This window comes from Lonchura striata, chromosome 10 (assembly GCF_050655825.1).
Source record: "Lonchura striata isolate lonStrDom1 chromosome 10, ASM5065582v1, whole genome shotgun sequence".
In the NCBI taxonomy this organism is placed as follows: domain Eukaryota; kingdom Metazoa; phylum Chordata; class Aves; order Passeriformes; family Estrildidae; genus Lonchura; species Lonchura striata.
In genome coordinates this window covers 23,334,154-23,355,407 of record NC_140712.1, presented here as the reverse complement: position 1 = coordinate 23,355,407, position 21,254 = coordinate 23,334,154, and the positions used below count along the sequence as shown (strand labels likewise).

Sequence of the window (21,254 nt, the reverse complement as noted above, 5' to 3'; positions counted from 1 at the left end):
AAGAGATGAAATTTATAGTGCAGTGACCAGATTAAAAGCCTTGGTCAAGTTTTAAAAAAAGCTTCAGGAAGTTACTTGATAATATATTTATTAAGAGAACCCATTGCTAAACATCTGAGAGAATAAAACAATAAAGGATTTTCATACACTTTTAGACACTAAACACAGTTGTCATGACTCTTTAGGTTAAAAGAAAGCAAAGTGCTTGGATCATTGTCTTGATTCCATAGGACACTTCCAAGAACTAACTTTTAAAAATCAATTAGAAAGACATACATCACTAAATCCAAGGATGATGATATGTTCGAAAAATAAATATAGAAATATGGACAAGTCTACAGTTAGAATATTGCCCTGTGCATTTTGAGAAATGCAGAGCTCTTGCCTTCTTCACCTGCAAAGAGAGAGATCTCTAGACAACAGCAAAATTGGAGCCTAACTTTTGGGAACAGCTGGGCAGCAGCAAAGCATGCTCACAGACAGGCTCGGAGCATCCCGATCCCGAGCCCGGGGAGCTCAGGGAAAGCATGATTGAAGTACCAACGATTTACAAAGAGGCTTGATAAAGTTCAAACAAGCCAGGGGCCAACCCCCCCTGCCCCAGTGATATTTTCATTAAGAAAGAATATCCATAATCACCTAAAATCAGCAAGCACTGGAACTTACACAGCTTACATTTGGTCAGTGAACGACGGAACCCGGTACGATACCAATTAGTTTAGGACGAGATTTAAAACCGTTTTGGCACATGCTATCAAGACATTCTTCCTTAAGAGGTGAAATACATGTTTGAACAGGTACAAGCTGAGGAAAGAGGACCAGGAGAGCGTGGTTGTCACCAGAGGTACAGTCCAGGAGCTGCCCCCAGGCTCAGACGCCGGCGGCGTGCGTGGGGGTGCTGGGCTGGTTAAGGCCGATGGTGGAGCAGAGCCACCCCGCAAAATCCACCTCCTCCGCCTCGGATCTCTTGATGAAAGCATGGATCTGGGCACAGGAGAACAGGGTCAGTGTGGCAGCTCTCAGTCTGCTCAGGGGCACCCAGAAATCCACTTGGAGCAATGGAGCTGTGAAACTTTACAAAGCAGGTGGAGAAACTTCCACAGAAATGCAGAACAGCCGGCACGAGGCAAAGTATCCCAGAGGAATCCTGCCACAGTGCCTGCTGCACCACAGAAATGAGGAGGATGTGACTCAGCCACTCAAGGTAATACTCTGGAAAATGTCTGCCTGGGCACTAAAAAGCTTTTTTGTAATAAAAAGAGTCTCTTTTTGCATTTTGCACCATTATTGTGCAGCAGGGTCAGGGCAGTCCTGGCATTACACTTAAAACCATAAAAAGATGCACTGAGACTGATATGGTTATTTCACACCGAGAAAAATGCAGGATTTGTGTTGAGTTCTAGAGATTTTGCCAGACAAAGCCAGTAAAAAAGTGACAAATCTTGTGTTTCACAAGATTAAAAATGTATTTAATTAGTCCATATGGTATGTGGAGCTTTGTTCTTTTGTCATCCTAAAAGTATTAATACTTCATTATTAACAAATAAACTCAAGAGAGAATTCTTTTTTAAATTAAGTCACCCATTGTGATTATTAAATGGCAGACTCCACAACCCACCAGACTTTTGGTCTCCTTGACAGTCCCTGTTGTAGGAGGGTGTGAAACCTGCAGCCCCTTGATCTCTAACTCAGAAAAGCTGTTCCTCCTCAAGCTGAGCTCCTCATGGAGCTCACCAGCCACCCTCGAGGCCACTGCTCTGGGCCAGCTCAGGAATCCAACCTGCCTGGGAAAGGGCTCTTAGATCAAATGAAAAACCTTCACTTACCATCAGCTGCTTCAAGTCGGCTCTCTCAGCAGGATTCTTAATTAAACTGGCAAAACACAAAGTGGTGCACAAGTTACACTCCACTATCTTTTAAAATGAGGCTCGAGGTGTGTGCCGTAGGTTGGACTGCTCTGCTCTGGCACCACTCAGTAAAAGCACCAGGTGCCTCTCAGACAGAGGTGGGAACCTGCAATTCCCATTCCCTTCTGCAGGTTCCACAGCTCCAGGAAAGAAATCCTGAGTTGTCTGAGACTGGTGAGTGTCTAAACCAAGCTGGGGAGATAAATCCCATTTCAACTAAAACAACTTTATCCCTCACATGTCTCTGCCCCAGGTCTCTTCAAGCTCAGTATCAAGTAGGGTTTTTGCATGATTGTCCTTCCTTTTGGAAGCTGTAAATAGAGATATTTTATAAATAAACAAACTTTTGCTCTGCAATGAGCTGCCTCCCTTAGCACTGGTTCAGTGCTGGCACCACTGAGGTGCAGCTGGGAAGGTGAAGAGACGGGGGAATGGCTGCTGGGATAAAGGTGTTGGCTCATGGGCCAGGAAAAACATCTGAATCCTGCAGGATTCTGCACCCCATGGCACAGCCACTGCAGGATGAGGTGCCTGAGCCCTGCAGAAGCTGTCTGAGCTGGGCTCACTCCCTAAGGACTGCTCTGAGCTGCACAGCAGCAGAACTCCAGGGCTGAAGAGGAGATCTCCCTGAGCCTCGGGGATCCTCTGCATGCACATGTTGCCCGTGAGATGAATTTTAGGCAATCAACACCCAAAGAGGGTTAATTATGCTGATTGCAATCCTTACATTTGCCCTGGCCTGGAGCAGGGATTGCCAAGTGCCTGACAGATAAAGCTGAGCCCAGCATGTCCCTCTGCCACTCAGCCACAGAGAAAATCCAGAGAAATTTACTCACCATTTGTTAACAAAATCTTGAAATTCAGAACCAAAGACACCATTGGGTAGTTTTGGAGGTGGCTGTAAATAAATAAATACATTTTTAAAATCAGCAATCATTCACCATAACATTACAGCAAAGCTGTACAACCCTGGCTGATTTGGGTTATTACTCCCAGCTGCAAGACTTCAGGTGTTTCAGAACTAAACCAGACTTTCCCTGGCATGGGGTGGGTTTGGTTGGGTTTGGTTGGTTGGTTGTTCTGTTTTCTCCACACACACACCTGGATGGAGTGAGCACAGCCTCAGCTCTCATTAAAGAAGGCACAGAGCACTAATTAGCACCCTGTCATTCTTCACACTGCTGAGGGAAGATGCCCTGCACATCATTAGTTCCATAATCCTTTTGATGTGTGTTTTCTTTCCCTGGGATTGAGTTTGTTCAGGCTCTGAATTCAGACAGAATTCTGACAAATAAAGAAGGGGGACTGCATAAACCTGCATGTTATTGTCTCATCCTCCAGGACTTGGCCACAGGATCAGGGTTAAGTTTCCATCTTTACACTGAGTTATTTTTATACACAGGGCAGAGACTGGTGCACAGCCTGTGTTGGAGGGAGCAGCTCCTGCTGGAGAAGTCTGTGCTAAATCAGAGGTGGCACAAGATAATCCTGCCAAACTCTGAACTACTGCAGCTTTTCAGCCCAAACTGAGCCCCTCAGGGATGCTGCAAGAGCAGGACCACAGCAGCTGAAGTAATTCAATGCTATCTCCATTCCCAGAGTTAGTGCTGGCAGATTGGGCTGTTACATAATATGCAAAGTAGATTTGTAATCTGAGAGAATTGTGCAAGCAGATGAGTTACAGAAGCAATTTATCAATTTATCAGTGGCACAGGCAATGCAGGGACCCAGACACCAACTGTGCCTTTCAAATGGGTGAGCTGGACAGTTTTCAATAATTCATCCAGCTGGAACAATTGTTATCCAGCTACTCCAAGTGACAGCTAACATGAGCATGCTTTTCTCTTTTTAGAACACAAGCAGTGGAGTCACACAAGTTTCAGTGTACTTGTGAAAATACTGGAAACAACCCATTCTAAAATATGAATCTCTAACTAGCTTTGGAGTTTAGCTATTAGAAAGAGAATTGTGACTCAGTCATAAAGCTAAGCCAGACTAAGCAGCACCAACCCCAAATTCCAGGATGATTTTGAAATTTACAGTAGTGAAGTGCAGATTTTTAAGTTTATAAATTACCTCATTGACGATGTAATCCAGAAGTTCAAAGATTGCCATTGGGGGTCTGCTGTCTGATCCATAGGCTGGGAAGAAATGGGAGAGAAATTGGAGAAATTGGGATCAGTGTCACTCTCCCTCCATGGCTTTAGGGGTGGCTTTAGCAAGGCCAAGCCTGACACTTCTGGCACCCAGCAGATTACAGGGAAAAGGTGCAACAGCAAAATGCTTTCATGCAAAGAGACATTTCCAGGTCTGACCCAAATCATTCACTTCACTGGGAATATCCTGCTGCCCTTAGATCAGCATCTTGGAGAAAACCAGGGCACCAGACCAGGATCTCAGAGTGGAGTTTTTGGCTTTTTATCAGTCCCATAATCTGAAGGTTGTGAGTTTGATCCTCACACAGGGCACCACTTTGTGGAGTTTTTGGGCTTTTTTATTGTTAAGGTTGGGATTAAATGTGTGAGATGGTATTTCTTGTTCAGACTCAGATGTTTATTGGTTCTTTTTTTCACAAATTGTAAGTTTTACAGCGCTTTAAAAAACTAAAAATGGAGCTGTATCTTTCGCTCTACAAGACTTTTAAAAAGCCTTTTAAAAAGAGAGCTTTTAAACTGTCTAATTAAGAAATGACACTTAAATTATTTTTACTTTTAACCTAATAACTAATTACTTGTGGCTTGCAACGTGGACTTTTTTATCCAATTACACAAAACCACCCAAACCCATGGAGAAGAAGGTGAAGAAGTAGGAGTAGCTTCTTCCCTAAAACTTCTATCTTGTTATATATATATATATATATATATATATATATATATATATATATATATATATATATAATATATTGTTTTATATATATCTTTTCTATCTTGTTTTATATATATATCTTTTGGATCTTGTTTTTTTATATATATATGTATCTTTTATATCTTGTTATATATATATATATATTACTATATTTTAAAACCTTAAATTCCATGTTTTTAACTAAGTGATACTACACACTTCCAGTCAAACTCCACACACAAAATCCCAGTTCTACCATTCAAATTTGGAAGTTTTCTCTACAGCCTCAGGTCAAATGCAGTGTTCTCAGGGGGTCAGTGCCTGTCAGCACAGAAAGTCTGGAATTGTCAGTAAACAGGATTCCAACACCTCAACACTGGGGCTGCTCACAGGAACCACCAACAAAAGGGTCTCTGGTGCTCTGCTCCCACAGAGCTCCTCCCAGTGAAGCTGAGCCAGGTGCCCAATGCAACCCCGATTTTTTCGAAGTTTCTGTGCAGCCCAGGAGCAGATGAAAAGCAGCTTGAGGCTGGCAGGGCAGGGAAGTGGAAATGCCTCCGAGGGTGGTAACTCACAGCTCATGGGCCGGCCGGGCGCTCGTTGCCTGGGCGAGGTCTCTGTCACTGGAGAATCTCCCTCCACGGGGCAGCCAAACATCAGCTCCAGCTCCTTGGAGTCGGGAGGGGGAATGGGGTACCTGCCGATGGCCATCTCCACCAGGGACAGCCCCATGCTCCAGATGTCTGACTGCACCGAGTAGTGGGTGCCCTGCAGCCTCTCGGGCTGCAAAACACAGGGGAGGGGAGGAGAGGCAGCTTTGTGACAAGGAATTATTAAAAAAAATCACATTCTGCAATAACCTGGATCAATTAAAGCGTGAAACCCCAACTTATTAGTGCAGCAGGTTCAAATGAGTGACTTTTTGGTATCTTCCTGGAAATCTGTTCTCTGGATTTCCTGAAGTTGCCCAAACATTCCAGCACTGTAAACAACTGTGAGACTCTTCAGAAATTATTCTCTTATGTGCTGTTTTATTTCTTTAGCACACTTTTAATGAACCTATTACACAAGGCCCTGGAGACAAGATCAGACTCAGCCAAAAATCTATTTTGTATTGTCTTTAGGAGATTCACACTCTCTAAAGATATTTAGGCATGGGATTTTTTTGGTCAGTTGAATCATGATCAGAAGTGTATCCGACTATTCCAGTCCCACTGCTTAACAGATCCTCAGTTTTGAGCAGTGTATCCAGCTCCTGCTTCTGCCAAAACCAGCAGATGAGTGCTGCACCAACTCCTTTTGCTTAATTTGCACACCTGCTTTGTCAGTCTATGTTCAGTGCTGAATATGGTTCCTGAAATTATTAATACATTGATCTACTTTACCCTTAAATCCATTTTTACTAAGAGTTCTCAGAGAAAATGTTCACTTTTCTGTACTTTTTTTAAAATCAAGCTTATATTTTACCAAAATGGTGCAGATTCTTCTCTGATTACATGCACATTGTGGAAAAATACATATGCAATTTGAAACTCCCTCTCAGAGAATGTGAGAATGCAGTAAAGCCTCTTCCTTCTGCCATAAGGGGGTGATAGTTTTGTTTAATTAGTTTTGTAGCATTTACTGAGATTTTTGAGTTTTCTCCAGTGTCCAACCTCAGTCAGTTCCAAAGCCATCTGGACAAACTACACAACTGCTGGACAGCAACAGTAATGCCCAAATCCCAAGATTTTCATAAAATGCAAGTGTAAAAGAAGGTGGGTGGATGAGAAAGAGCAGGAAACAGAGAGAGCACTTGTTATATAAATATAATTAAAATCTAGAAATCTGTTCTAGTTAAACAGTGTTGTTTTTACACACCTCCATGTGGTAAAAATGGATGTTTGCATATAATAATTCTGTATTGTAGTGTGCAAAGGGAGCTACTGCAGGAGAAGATCCCTCAGACACCACCAGGACAAAATCCCCTTCTGGCTTGGTCTGTGATGCCAGAGAGCAAAGTAAAACTCCCCAATTAAAACCCTCAGCCTGTAAAAACAACAAACTGAAGAAAACTGAAGGCAGACAGCACTTGGCTCTCATCCCTGCTCCTGGAAGAGCCAGGGCAAGGCAGGAGCACGGATGAGCTGAGCTGTGGATTTGGTTTTGCTCATTAGCAGCAGCCCCCAGACTGAGAACTTCAACCCCAGCCTGGTTTCAGGTGTGTCACCAAGGAGAAATGACACAAAGACAATGCAGGGCTCCTGCTGAACAGAGGCAGCATTAAAGCTTTTCCCTGTAAATCTAAGCCCACACAGTTTTAATCCTTCAGCCAGAGCTGGGAACAAGAGCACCAGCTCATTGTGTGCTGCACAAAGTGTGTGAGAATAAAAGAGCTGCTACTGCCATTAGCTGGGGCTTGCACATCACACAGAAAGAAGTTCCAAGGTGTTCCTCACCCCCAGGGACACAGAACACCCTGGAACAGCCCCAGATTAACTCCCTGCCTACTGCCAGGATTGCTCCTGTGGCTGCACTTTGCCTGCAGAGCGAGCCCAGCAAATGCTGGAGTGGGAAGAGAACCACACTTCCCAAGGAAAGCAAACTACAAACACTTGGTTTTTCTGGAGACAACCTGTGCAACCCCCAAAGGCAACAACTGACTGGGCTCTGCAGTGTAGACACAGCCCCAGCTCTTCCGGAGTGTTAGAAATATTCCAAGTTTTTGGCTTTTCCTACAACAGCTCTTCCCCCCCCACACACAATCTGATACGACACCAGAATATTCCTGGAATGCAGGAAGAGCTGAACCAAGAACAGCAACAGTTGGTTCTTGTTTGATCACCAGAACTGGGGCAGCTCAAGCCTAACAAACTCAGAGCTGTGTAATCTGGACTGAAATCTGTACTTACAGACATGTAGGAGCGTGTGCCAACAAAGGAGTTTGCCATGGAATCTATCAGCTGCCCACTGACACCAAAGTCACAAAGCTTGATTTCACCTCTAGAGTTTACCAAAATGTTGGATGGTTTCACATCTGGGAAAAAAAAAAAAAAAAAAGAATTAATTTTTTTGAGATAAAATAGGCAATCTGACAATGCAAGGTGAGAATTCTCATGTGCCTCCCTTTGCTTCCCTTCTGTGACACAATTCTGGCCCTTCTCTGGAATAATCAGGGATTTGGGTCCCTTCCAGGTTCACCTCACAGACTGTCTATTTAAGCACAGATAAATAAAAAGAAATATTTGCAATTACACATGCAATAAAGGTTGTCAGCTTTTTGATCCCACCCTATTTGATTTCACCCTTTTTCCTGACTTTTAAATATTAGGTTTGGGCATCCACATCCTCCTTGCAGATAAATGGTCTCCTTTGAGATAAATAAGTGTACAAGAGTGTAACTCCTGCTGAATCATGAGACTTTGCCTAGAAATGATCAATAAAGAGGCCCTACATATTTATTTTACAAAGGTTAATGAATTACAGCAGCCACACTATCATTCCTTCATATCTACATAGGCATAAACCATCCTATGGCCAAACACTCCCTGGAGTGGGTTCTTGCTTTCTGGGTTTGGGTTTGTTGGAGTTTTTTGGGGTGGTGGTCTTGGGTTTGATTGTTGGTTTAGATTTGGAGTTTGTTGGGTTTTTCCTTTGTTTTTTAAAGCTCTGAAAAAATAATTTTCCTATTATTGAAAATGTGTATTTAAAATAATTTGAGGTAGTTTTTTTTTCCTGTGACAGAGCCCCCTCATGATTTTGAATTCATCACTTTTCCTAAATGGAAATTTAATAAGGGTCACTGGTAGCTTAGCAACTAATAACAGCTCTTTGTGAATGCAAAGGTACAGGGAACAAGTGTTTCGTGTTTCTTTTATAGCTGTAAGGAGGTTTTTCACTGTATCTCACTGCTTAGCTGGTCATTACCAACCCATTATCAAAATAAGCAACCAACAGCCCACACTGGCAGAGAAATGCTGCAGAAAAAGGGGAACTGGAAAATTGTTTTGAAGAAAGAGAATCATGATTTCACTTCAGAGCAGACTGAGAAGTCTATAAGCTGTCACGTTTTCATTTGCTTTTCACTTTTAAGCACAGATCTATTCCAGGAGCTGCCCTTTGGCTGGGATGTCCCTGGGAGGAGGACACTGACATGACAAAGGCCTCCACGCAGGAGGTTTGTGCCTCACTGAGCAAGATCCGTGGGGAGGGGGAAATAAAACAATTCCAGCTGTTCCCCACCCCAGCTCCTTTTGAGGAGTAACACCAGGTTTGGATAATAATCTACTTGGGGAAATTGTGGCTCCATTTTCTTGTCCCTGCCATCCCTTTCCAGGCAACTGAAACTGTCCGGGCACAGTTTCCTGGTCTGATTTGTGGATGGAAAATCCAGGCAGGTATTTTGTGTGTGCTGCTTTCAGTTCCCCACTGCTGGGACAGGATCTGCTGGGCACACAGCTGCACCTCCTGCAAGCTCTGCCTGCCCTGGGCAAGCTCTGCCTGCTGAGACCTCACCACAGGGACCTTTCACTGTGGAAAGGATGGATCCAGGCTGGGAGCTCCACCTACGAGTCTGAAACTCCAGCAGGAGCTAAAAAACAACCAAAGCCAGAGCCCAAGCAGCTGGAGCAGGGTAGCAACCAGCAGACATTGGAGATTCCCAGCTGCACAGGAATCTGCACCCAAAGCTCTGTGCAAAAGCAAGGTGGAAAAAAGTGTTTGCAAAACACACTGGAAGCACAGCAGAGCTGGAACAAATCACCGACACCCAGGTTTGTGCTGCTCACCAATGCACAGCTACAAACTCAAAACAAAGATGTAAATCCTCACTCCTATCTCTAGAGTTCATTGATACTTCTTAATTAAATGGCAAAGAAAAAAATCATTACCACTCCACTGTCAGTGCCAGACAGAATTCTCTCTATGAGCATTCTGAAGTCTCATAATCCCCCTGGTCTCTTGAAGGTTTCCCTTTTCCCTCCCAGTGTTTTTGCAGGTGGCAATGCCACACTGCAGCTCTCAGACCAGCACAGCTCCATCTCCTCTCTGGATTTCTGCACAAAGCTTCTCCTCCCTGGAGTATTTTCATTTTCCACACAAGGCACCCCACGTGATTGGTGTGATGTTTGGAAGGCTTACATTTCCACCCCTCTAAATGTAGCACCTATTCTATTTTCACTCCAGAGCCTCTGAGCACTTGAGCAGTTTCTCTGGAAACCAGAGATTTGTATTGCCAGAGGAACAGGAATGCCAAGGCATCCTGCAAAATGTATGCTGGAACTTGCAAGGAACAGACAAAAGGAACACTAAATGTGTTATGCAAGCACTTCAGCTTTAAAGAAAGTGGAAAGTATTTTATATACCACCCCAGACAAGCCAGGAAGAGAATTCTAGAGAAGTCCTTTGCCAGGGGGATGGGTTTATGGCCCTGCAAAGGGAGCTGGTAACACAGAGAAGTTTCCAGAATGCCTGATGACCTCTGTGAGAGGTTCCTTCCTCTGCTCTGCCCCACAGGTTCATTCTGAAAGGGGGCCTGGATGTTGTCATAACACCTTCAGCCAGAATTCACCCTGCACCAGTCACAGAGCAGACATGTGAGCAGACACAGGCCAGAAATGTGTCTTGCAGCACATTTTTGGGATCTTCCAATCAGTTCCCATCTCCCCAGGCAGGATCTCACAAGATCTGGAAGTGCAGCCCTGGAACAGAGCAGTGACACTTCCCTGCTGCCTCCAGATGGGGTTCAAAACCTTGCAAAGCAGCTTCTCTGCAAGGAGAGACTTTCCAGAGAGGATTAAACTCCAGACGGCACCACAGATACCTTTATTTAACAGAACAGAAGATATTATTAAAATATCCAGCACAGTCATGTCCTCACCCTTTCCTTTTCTGTGCCTGCCTTGGATCCCACCAGTTGAACTTCCAGAGGTTTTGTGATTTCATTCCTGTCTGCTCAGAGAGGGCCAGAACACAAAGCTCCCCATGAGCAAACCCTCTAGAAAAGAACTGCTTTCTCCTCTATAAAAACAGAATTTTCCTCTATAAAAGGACTGTATTTTCCATTCCTGCTCTAATAAGCCCCAAAAACTTCTTCCCTGAGCTGTCTGGAATGACAAGTGAACACTTTTCCTCTGTTAGTCCAGGACACAGCTGTGCATGGAAGCAGTTTAGGTTAAATATTCCAAACTTGCTGATATTGCCACACAAGTAATAAAACATAGCAGCAGAATAAATTCCTTCTTGCAAATGAGTTCTCACAAGCCTGGCTGTCTTTAGATTTAAGAACAGATTTTTCTGGCCCTTTGTTGCTATGTTCTCATGTTTAACAGGGATGTCTCTTCATTTTTAAGTCACCCACTCTCCCCACAGCACAACTCCAATAAATCCTGCTGAAAACAAGCCCACCAAGTGCACACATTCTCCCCAGGGATGGATGAGTGAGAACAAACAGCCCATGTGAGATGCTGTTCTCACCTTGTCAGTGCAGGAGATGAAGCAAAGCACAGAATCTCCAATTATTAGAGCTGTGTATAAAATAATGCTGACACAGTTACAAGAAAAGTGCTTTCACCAGCACTGTTTATCTCAGCTGGGATTCAAGGGAGAGGCAGTTTGGAAAAACTGCCAGAAGCAGCTTCACCTGCACCCCAGCCTTCACAAGGGGAGTGCAAATAATGCACAAGGTCTGTGGCACAGACAGACCCACGGACAGCACCGAGGACAGAAGCTGCAAGTTTGGCTCTGGCCGTGCAGAGATGGGAGAACCACTCACTGCTCTGACTGATTCTCCTTTTAGCTGCCAGCACTGGCCATGATCAACTCCCAAAATGTCATTTTGGCTCCCTCTTTATCAGACATCACAGATGTGAGGTGATCACAGAGCAGCTTCTGCAAGGAGCGCACAAGGTCACGGATTCCTGCTGCTGTCAGAGCACACAGGAGGGAAACTGAGCTGGAAAACAAAAACCACCATGTGGACATGGAGCTTTACACTGCAGGGCACACTCCAGCCAGTAAAATTGGAAGCAATGCAGAAAAGGAATTTTTGATTTGCTGGTCCTTGAACCTGCAGTGTAACCTCTGACGTAGCAAACACCGTGAGGTTAAGCTGCACTTAAACAAGATCAGGAGGGCTTCGCTTTGGATTTATCAGATTTACAGATGGTAAAACTGAAAATAAATAAATAAAAACTGCTTTCTCAGCTGATCGAGATCAACCTAAAAAAAACCCCAAGCAACCAATGTAGTAACAACCCACTGCTGTGGCTGACTTGAGGACAAGATGCAGCAGTAACTCTTCCAGGATGCCCTAAAATAAGGAGATCTCTTTCCCTGGAGTCCTTATGCTCTGAACAGAGACAAATGACTTTGAAACTGTCACCAGAAATGTTTAGAGTCTCCCTCCAACCTCCTTGCTCCACAAGAGAGCTATATTTGTTTAAAAAAACCCCACAAACCAGGAATGTGTGATAAACACAACTTCATGTGTAAGGTGATTCTACAACAGCTTGTGCAAGCTGGGATTGCTGATTCCTCTTTTTGGTCTGGGCAGTAAATTCAGACATGCATTAATGTCTGCTGCAGATATTTTATAATCTGAATATTCTCCTGTGGTCCAAAGCTGCCCAGCAGCTGCTGTGGGCTGCATACAGGGCAGCAGCACTGCTCCAGCTCCACCTTCACAGCACAGCCACAGCAGCAAAAATGGATTTATTACTGTACCAAGGGTCATTCTTCTTTAATAGAACATGCAACAGATTAATGGAGGAGCTGGATTTTAAGAAGGGCAACTAAAAGCAGAAAATAATTTCATACATTTGTTCTAAAGTAACTAAAGAGTCAGGAGAAGCAACACTCCCATTTTACACAGCTTCACTATGGTTTTTTAATTGTTTTAAAGTATGAAAAGAATGCAGTTCTGCATGACAGCTCTCAATAAGCAGCATGTGAATGTAAGATACACAGGAAAAAAGTGACTTTCTTTTAAAAGTTTTTGTGGCAATGACTATTGGAAATTTAGCTCAGAGGTTTTAATTGCATTCAGTATGAAACACAGACAAGTTCTGTGTGCACATATAATGCAAGAACAGCAGCTCAAGCATGGATTATAAACCCAGACAAGCTGGGTCTGAAGACACCTGATAGTCATGGTAAGAGATCTGGATTTGAAACAAAAAGTTTGCCTTATACTGCCCAAGAAAAACCCTTTGAACCAAAGTCATATGGAACCATAAAGAACCAAGCATAGAAAAGAAGAGATATTTTAATGTGAATAAAAATTATACTCAAGGAAAGTTAAAATACAAACTTTTATCTCACCTCTGTGCATTATTTTATGCTTTTCTCTCAGATATGTGAGTCCTTTTATTACCTAGAGACAAATGAGAAATAAATTCATTTAGGAACCAGAAGAGAGAGTTGAATGCTTTGTCTGTACAAGAATTCCAAGTGCATGCAGCTTAACAGAAATCCCAAAATGTAATCACTGCCAATCAATACTGAGTTTTAATTTTTCCCTCCAGTTCGGACTAGAAAAATGGAAAATAAGCCAACCCCTTCCTGGGAGTTCTGTGTACAGAGAGTTTTGTATACATTCTTGCTGCAGAACGGAGAGGAACAGGTAATACTGAAAAATAAGGAAGTGTTAATTCAGCTCTCATCCAGAAGCATCAACTGATCCAAAAGCAGCAGCTCCAAGCACACACCCCAGAATGTGTTACTCATTCCAGTGCCCACAGCTACCACGTACAAAAAGAAACTGAAAAATGAAAATACACACTGAAAAATCTGGGGATATTCCCTTCTCCCTCATCCCCCTGGATGTGGCAGTGCCCAGCCAAGCCCCAGAGGTGCCATCCCCATCCCCACTCACCGCAATGCTAACTTTGCCCAGGATCTGCTCTGGAATCCTCCCAGCCTTTTTCAGCACTTGATCCAAGGAGCCACCATCCTAATCAGAAATATTTGAATAGTCAAACTTGAATCAAATTTTTCTAAAATATTTTAAGCAGGGCTGTAATCTAAAGCCTCAACTTGTTAAAAACAAACAAACAAACAAACAAAAAAAAACCAATAACAACAAAATAAAACAGACAAAAAAAACCAAGTTGCTCTTCATGTTTGCTTTAACACTGCTGTGGTGCAAATCTGAAATAAATAAATCACTCCTCAGGAGGAATCAGTCGGGTTTGTGTTTATTTTAAACAAACATTTGGCCACTAACAACATCCACTCAAATAAACACTGCACACAATGCTCTTCCAGAGCAGCACTTCCATGGTTTGGATCTCCTTAAGGAAGCACTGTCCCCAAACAGTGACAAGCAAGCAGGAAGCATTTCCCAGGTTTCTGTAATTTTCAGCCCAATGCATTTTGCTCTTGTCACAGCCATCCACGATAATCCTTCTCCTCCAAAGACAGAAAGAAGAGATTTTATTGCTCCTGATTATGGGGATGAAAACTCATCATACTGAGAGAGACAGAGTTTTCTTCTTGAAAATCCCAGAATGATGGGGCTGGAAGAGACCTGGGGCAGGGACACCTCCCACTGCCCCAGGCTGCTCCAAGCCCTGCCCAGCCTGGCCTTGGGCACTGCCAGGGATCCAGGGGCAGCCCCAGCTGCCAGTGGCACCCCAGGATGATGAGAGAACCCAGATCCCTGTCCCAGAGCAGATCCTGCCCAGGAGGAGCTGCCTCTGTCAGCTCTGCAGGTCCAGGGTGACTCTTCCAAGGATGCTTTGGCACAGAAAGAAGCAAAATAGGGAGAAAATGTTTTGAAGGTTCCCTGGGAAGCCATGGCCTTGTTTATTAGATTAAATAAACTGCCTGCATGCACACACACCCCCAGCAAAGGCAAATATATCCCACTGTTGCTAAGAGCTTTTCAAAAGGAAAACTGGGAAAAATGTTGTTTATTTTTAGCAACTGATTCAACAATAGACTTGTGCATAAGGTCTGGATTCCCTGTAGCAGAGAATATACAACCAAAGAAGAAATGGAAAAGTTATTTTTCCAATTTAAAACCATATCCTGTTGTCTGGATCAGCACTGGATAACTCCCAATACTTGCCATAAAGATCCAACTGGAGTCATTAATTGCCTTCTGCCTTAACCTCCCCTTTGGAAATTTTCATCAACATTTACACATGGTGAAAGCAAAGAAACTGGAACACAAAGGTTTATTATTTGAGGACTAACATCTACAACTCTTATGAGAAGGGAAGAATATAAATACTTATCTGATCACGTATTTTTGTAAAAAACACACCCACATAGTCCACACTTGATTAAAAATACATCAGCAGAAAAAAAAAAAAATCTCCAGAAATCTCTTGTTAAACCAGTCTGAATTTCTGGACAGCTGTCTCTGCTGAGACACTGGTGTATTAACCATAATTTTATTACAGAAAAAACCCTTTTTTCCCCTTCCCTGAGGAGCAGCTCTGGTCCCAGACAAGGCTGAACACAATTCAGCTGCCTCGTCTTGGCTGCAGCCTTCAGTGTCTTGCAGGAGCTGCCTCCAAGCCTTTTGCCTGTTAAATACCTGCTGCTGAGCAAAGTTAGGCATTGATCTTGAATTTAGGTACCTAAAAATATCAAACACTCAAGTTCCATTCCCGTTCCACCTCCAACTTTTTGTTCGTAATCCTACTTAGGTTTTGTAACCCACTGCTAAAAATAAGATTTCTGAGTGGTAACAACTGAAAAAAATAAAGACCACAGTGGAGATCTTCATCCAATCTTTTATCCAAAAGGAGACCAAAAACTTCTACCAGTGATCTGCATTAAGCCTAATGAAAAATTAAGACTGTAATAATAAGATAATAGTATAATAATATAAATTATGACTATAATAATCCACCTCTCTTTTGATTTAGTAACTTCTTGATCAGTTGTTCTATGTGTAAAATGTTGTATCCAGTCTGGCTTGGACCAGATTTAGCACTGAGCCACCAGATTTCCCCCTGCCTTCTCTTAAATTGAAAATGTTTGCTGTCAGACATAATATTCTCTGTCAGATATATTATTTCCTGCTTAGGAACCTACAAACCCTGACTGCTGCTGGTGATTTTCTCATTGACAAATAAATTGAGACTCTTTAGGCCTTTTATTTCTCCTCTGGAATGTGCTAACACACACAGGCTCCTTCAGCAACTGCAGCTGTGCACATCTGTGACATTTAACATATTCTCCAGCAATACCAGACAGTGTTTTTTTAACACCTACTTTCCTATTTTTCACTCTTTCTCTCAATTCTGAGAGCTTGACTGTCCCTTTCCCAGCAGGAATTTGTATTTTGGGGGTGCACATCTTCCCCTCAGCTCTCACATCCTGAGCGCTCGTTCCTAAGCAACCATCGATTCCTTCTCAAAATTCTGAGGGACCACAGAAGCATTAGAACAATCACATGCACTTTCCAGAAAAAATACAGCTTCTCTCCAAAGAAACAGCTCTTTTCAGGGGAAAAAATAAAGAGGTCTTTGGCTGTATTGTGTTTCATGTTGTTAAAAACCTCCACCAAGTGAGGCAACAAATCTGACTGTCCTTTAATTACAGAAAATTTACTTTTCATGTTTTGAGTCCATATGGCTGGAGAAAGGCAAACAGATGTTGAGAAGAATGTGTACTTTGTATTAAAATGAAACACAGCGAAAAATATTTTTTTGGCATTAAAAAAGTTGTGTAAGATCCCTCTGGGCTTGTTCACTATTGTTCATGTTTGCATTTTCTGTAAAATTTAAAAAAGGGACAAAATTCATAAAAATAAGGAAAAAATGGAATATGCACAGCTGTAGTATCGGTGATCTGGTCCATTGTGCAGAAAAAACAAAGCTGAACCCCAGTCAGAACAAGTGTTTAAGTAGCAGGACTGGGTAAATATTTTGAAATACAACAAAAGAATAAAAGAGAAGCAATTGGGAAGCTACATTTGTGCAGGGCAGACACTGGAGAAGGGGCTAAAACATCTACCAATCCTAACCTTAGATTTGCAGAGTAAATCCAAACCACATCTTCAGTGGAGCAGAGAGCTTTGGCAACTGCAGTGCTGGTGGCACTGAGGGAATGTTCAGGGAATAATCCCAGGGGAAAACTCCCAGGAAATAAATTTTCTGAGCACCCACCATGTGCTCCATGCTGATGGAGATTATGCCTTTTTTAGGTTTTAATTTTTATACTTTTTAGATTCTGAGCTGCTTTAGTGTGTGGATCTGGGCTCCGTATCAGGGGATGCTGAGCTCTCTGCACAGAGCAGAGACAAAACAATTCCTGCTCCAGCTGGGCACCAAGGACAATGATCCAAACCTCAGCCCAGGAGCACAAACACCGTGGGCTGGAGAGAGAAAAACAAGGATGGGACTGCCTGGGCTGGAGCTGGAATGGGACAATGAACTCCAAGGTGCCAATGGAGCAGAGCTGATTCCAGGGAGAGCCCCCGGGAGTGCTCGTGCATTTTGGGACCATTTTGGGACCATTTTGGTTCATCCTGGGGCAGCCCTGGCTGGGCTCTGGTGCTGCCCAAGGTGGCCTAATGGAGGAGACCCTTGAATAAATCCCTACTTTATTTTGTAACTCTACATAGTCTCTGGTCTAGGTCAGTCTTCCCAAGGCATCAGAGATCTCCCCAGCAGTGGATAACCCATTCCTGCACTCACCATGTGCTCCATGCAGATCTCCCCAGCAGTGGATAACCCATTCCTGCACTCACCATGTGCTCCATGCAGATGGAGATCTCCCCATCACTGTAGAAGGCTCCATAGAAGCCCACAATGTAGGGGGAGTTGCACTCGTGCAGCACCTGCAGCTCCCGGATGATCTGGTTACGGATGGCTGGCTTGATCTCCAGGTGGATTAACTGCAAAAGAAGGCCACTAAATAAAATCAAATCCACTCTTCAGCATTGATTTGTGCCATTCAGAGAGGTTTTCAATACCTGAAAGGGCCTGAGATGCCCTGATCTCAGAGCTGACTCTGCTTAGAGCATCTCATGACCTCCAGAGGCCCTTTCCAACCCGAATTATTCTACAATTTAACTGTAAAATAATCCATCCTTGATTTCCTAGTGTGTGGGAAATGGATTTGTAGAGAATTCTTAAAGCTTGACAGAAGGTTCACATAGTATGTATTTGTATGTAAACTTACATATATAGTTTGTATGTAAAAGCTGATAGGTTAAGAAACACTTATAATGTATTGTAATTAAAAAATAGTTGGCTTCTGATCGTGATGGTGTGAATTATAACATCTGTACTGTCCCACCCTTCACATGAGACTGAAAATGAAATAAATGTTTTTAAAACACCTCTCAGTTGCCCCATCTCTGGGTCAAAAAAGGGCAAAATCCAGCACTAGTGGGCAAGGGAAAACACTACAACACAGCACCCAGGAAAGGCAGGAATTCCATCCTCCTTCCACAAAACATTTCTCCAGCAGAAACTTTTTGTTGCAGCACATTTCCTTAGGGAAATGTGTCAGAGATGCACTAGCTCAGAGGCAGCTGCTGAAAAGTACCTGTCCAGGTGTTTGCAAAGCATCAGAGGAAGGAATGAGCTGAAGCTCCCATTATAAACCCCCCCAGTACCTTCTCCCCACTAGACTGTTTATCCCATACAACACAAGTGTGTTCCCCATGTGAAAGGAAAGATTATGGAAAGAGAATTATGGAACTGAAATTTTGGTTAATAAATGGAAGAAAAATCACAATTCAGCAAACATCTCAGTTGCATCAAATATTAATTTCCTGTTAAACCCACAGCAGGTGAAAAAACAGAAATCAATTAAATTGATTTACTTCAAGAAAACCTCAGTGACTTGTGCATTTTGTAATTCTCACATCTCAGAATTGGGCATTTTCCTTTGCTTCTCCCCAAACTGCAAGTTCTCAGCACAGTTTATTCTTAGCACATGCTCATTTTCCTTTAGTTTTGCTGAAGATGACACTGTCCCCTTCTTAAAAATAAATATCTTAAAAAGAAAATTATTTTTATACTATCCTTTAAAGAAGTCTTCAACTTCTCAATCAAAAAAGGGGAAGTTCCCAGTGTAGTAAAACAATGGGACCTGGGATGAGTGTTCTGTTCCCAGGGATATTGACAGGAAGTGAAAGCTCCTCATGTAAACAAAATGAGAATTAAAACATCAAGATATTTCAGTCCAGAAAAAAAAAAAAAAAAAAATATCTCAGTTCTTTTGCAAACTAGGTCACAACTGCTCCAGGTTGTAAAGCATCAAAAATACTCTCAGAGAAGGAAAAATCCCTTCCTGCCCAGAAACTGCATCCCAGGATGGAACTACAGAACAGGAGACATCACTGAACTCCAATGTATTCCCTCATTCCCATTTTTTTGAGTTCTCTTCTTCTCCAGCCTCATCCAGAACTCTTTTCTGCTGTGTGCCTGTGAAGGAAGCTCTTAAGACAGGTGATACCTTTTCCATTCCTCTAAATTTACTGCCCAGAATACAGAATATTGCCACTTTTGTCTAATTGATAATTTCCAGTAATTTTTTAGGCTTCCTACTCCTGAGAGGGGAAAAAAAGAGAACCAAATGCCAATCCTTTCATTACTAACGTGGGACACTATTTCTGAAAAACTGGGAAGCTCATGTAGGATGAAGAATTGCAGTATTTTCTACGTATGGAAACTACTCTCTGAAAGCTGGCATTAAATAGGAATATTTGTGTGTCAACAGCAATTATTTCTCTAAATAAAATCACTGTATTTCAGAGACAATGTTCTCTATAAACACCATCCCCAAGCTGTTCTTTCTGACCCCCTCACCTTTCTTGCCATTATGAGGCCGGAGGGTTTGTGAGACACTTTGAAGACCACACCACCATTCCCTGCTCCCAGCTCACTGATCTTCTCAAAGTCATCATCCTTCAGCTCCCCAACCTTCTGCTTCTGGGTGAGGAACGCCTCCAGGCGCTTGCGCTGCTGCTCGTCCAGCTCCAGCTCCTCCAGCTTCTTCTGAAGTGCCTCCAAATTTGTCCTGCACGAGAAAGAAGGGCAGGATTGAGCAGAGCTGTGAGGGGACAGAGGGCAGAGTGAATCACTCCACTTTTGCACCTGCACTCGTTGTTTAGAGGGACCCAACCTGCACAGCCACCCCCGTGAGATGTGTTGTGGCAACTCTGATTTAAGTGTTTTATCCCAGATAAAAGAATGACAAACACAAAACACCCAGCTTCCCCATCCCTCAGGTCCTGCCCCAGTCCAGACATGCTGAGTTTCACCACCTGCAGGAGTGGCTTCATGACTCTGCATTTCTGCTCAGAGAGAGCTCCTGAATCACAGCACAGCACTCCACGCTATTTTTAGTTGCGTGTTTTCAAGGTTGTGTTGTAATTTCCTACAGAGTTTGCCTAAATGTTTTATTGACTGATTTCCACAGGACTGTATAAACAACAATTCATTCAGAAGTTTCTAATTTAGCTGTCAGTAAAAAAGTCATCAAGCCCAGCCAAACACACTCGAAATGCAGTCACTGGAAATGTGAAAAGTCTTTGGCCCAAAGGCTTTAAGCTTATTTTAATTTTGTTTAAGGACAGATCTGCTGGAAACCTCATTTTAACATGAGGATTTGTGTTTTTAAGCAACACAAAATAAAAACCCAAAACTTTATGCAGTAGTTAAGTTTGGAACTACAGACACAAGTTTAGTGTTCCAGGAACATTTTTACAACTTCAGCTCATTCCAATATGACAACTTAAAGGCTCCTTTAAACTTTTCTGCTTCCAACTGCAACAATAAGTTGGTGCAAGAGTAAATATTTAACAGCAAGTACCTGTTTTGCTTCACCAAATTTAATGCAATGTTCCCAGAGAATACAGTGTTGCTATGATGAAGAATTTGAGGAAAATAATCTATTTCTTCAGAAGTATGAAGAATGGAACTACTTTCTATTTTAAAAAATAATTAAATTTCACCAATAATCGAAACTATTTCCATTTATCACTTCATAAAGTGTTCACTCTGAAAATATGTTGTATAAAGGAACATCCTCACAGCCAGTGAGGAGTTGCTCAGCTGAGAGGATGCATGGCTACCACCACGACTGTCTCTATCTTACCTTAAAAATCAAGTACCTGCACCAAAACAAAGGGTTTTTTATACTACCTTTTAAAGAGAAGCATCACTTCTGTCCTCATACCATGTTTTATACCTGTACAATCCCACACCTGGAGTCTCCCCACTGAAAAATCCCCCAGGAAGATAAATGTGGCTTCCAACAACATCCAAGTTAACCTGTTTTACTGTTTCTGTTTTAAAGATTAATCATTAAGAAAGAAACACATTTTTTGAAATTCAGAAATGCATAATTGAATGATTAATCCCTGGATTATTTTTTTTCCCCATCAAATGTGCCCAGTGAAGCAAACAAATTCCAGGCTGAAGTCAAAGTGAGGTGAATACACCTGAACCAGCTCTTCTTACCCCATGAGCACAAACAAGAGAAAAGCTGAGGCAAGCTTAAGCACCCCTCACTTTCCTGCAATAAACTGCAGAGCAACAAATGCTGGACACA

At 42.7% G+C, this 21,254-nt stretch overlaps 1 protein-coding gene across 1 annotated transcript in view; it reads right to left on the bottom strand.

Moving 5' to 3' along the window:
- Positions 1-71: 71 nt before the first annotated feature.
- Positions 72-21,254, bottom strand: part of MAP2K1 (mitogen-activated protein kinase kinase 1) — a 33,680-nt gene continuing 12,497 nt past the window's right edge. Inside the window, exons 2-11 of the mRNA XM_077785952.2 lie at positions 19,508-19,718; positions 17,437-17,583; positions 13,603-13,680; positions 13,050-13,101; positions 7,643-7,767; positions 5,327-5,534; positions 3,984-4,048; positions 2,744-2,805; positions 1,827-1,872; positions 72-984 (exon numbers count right to left, since the gene is read on the bottom strand). Of these exons, the coding sequence (XP_077642078.1) occupies positions 871-984; positions 1,827-1,872; positions 2,744-2,805; positions 3,984-4,048; positions 5,327-5,534; positions 7,643-7,767; positions 13,050-13,101; positions 13,603-13,680; positions 17,437-17,583; positions 19,508-19,718 (1,108 nt within the window). The 3' untranslated portion in view covers positions 72-870. The remainder of the gene's footprint in view (positions 985-1,826; positions 1,873-2,743; positions 2,806-3,983; positions 4,049-5,326; positions 5,535-7,642; positions 7,768-13,049; positions 13,102-13,602; positions 13,681-17,436; positions 17,584-19,507; positions 19,719-21,254) is intronic.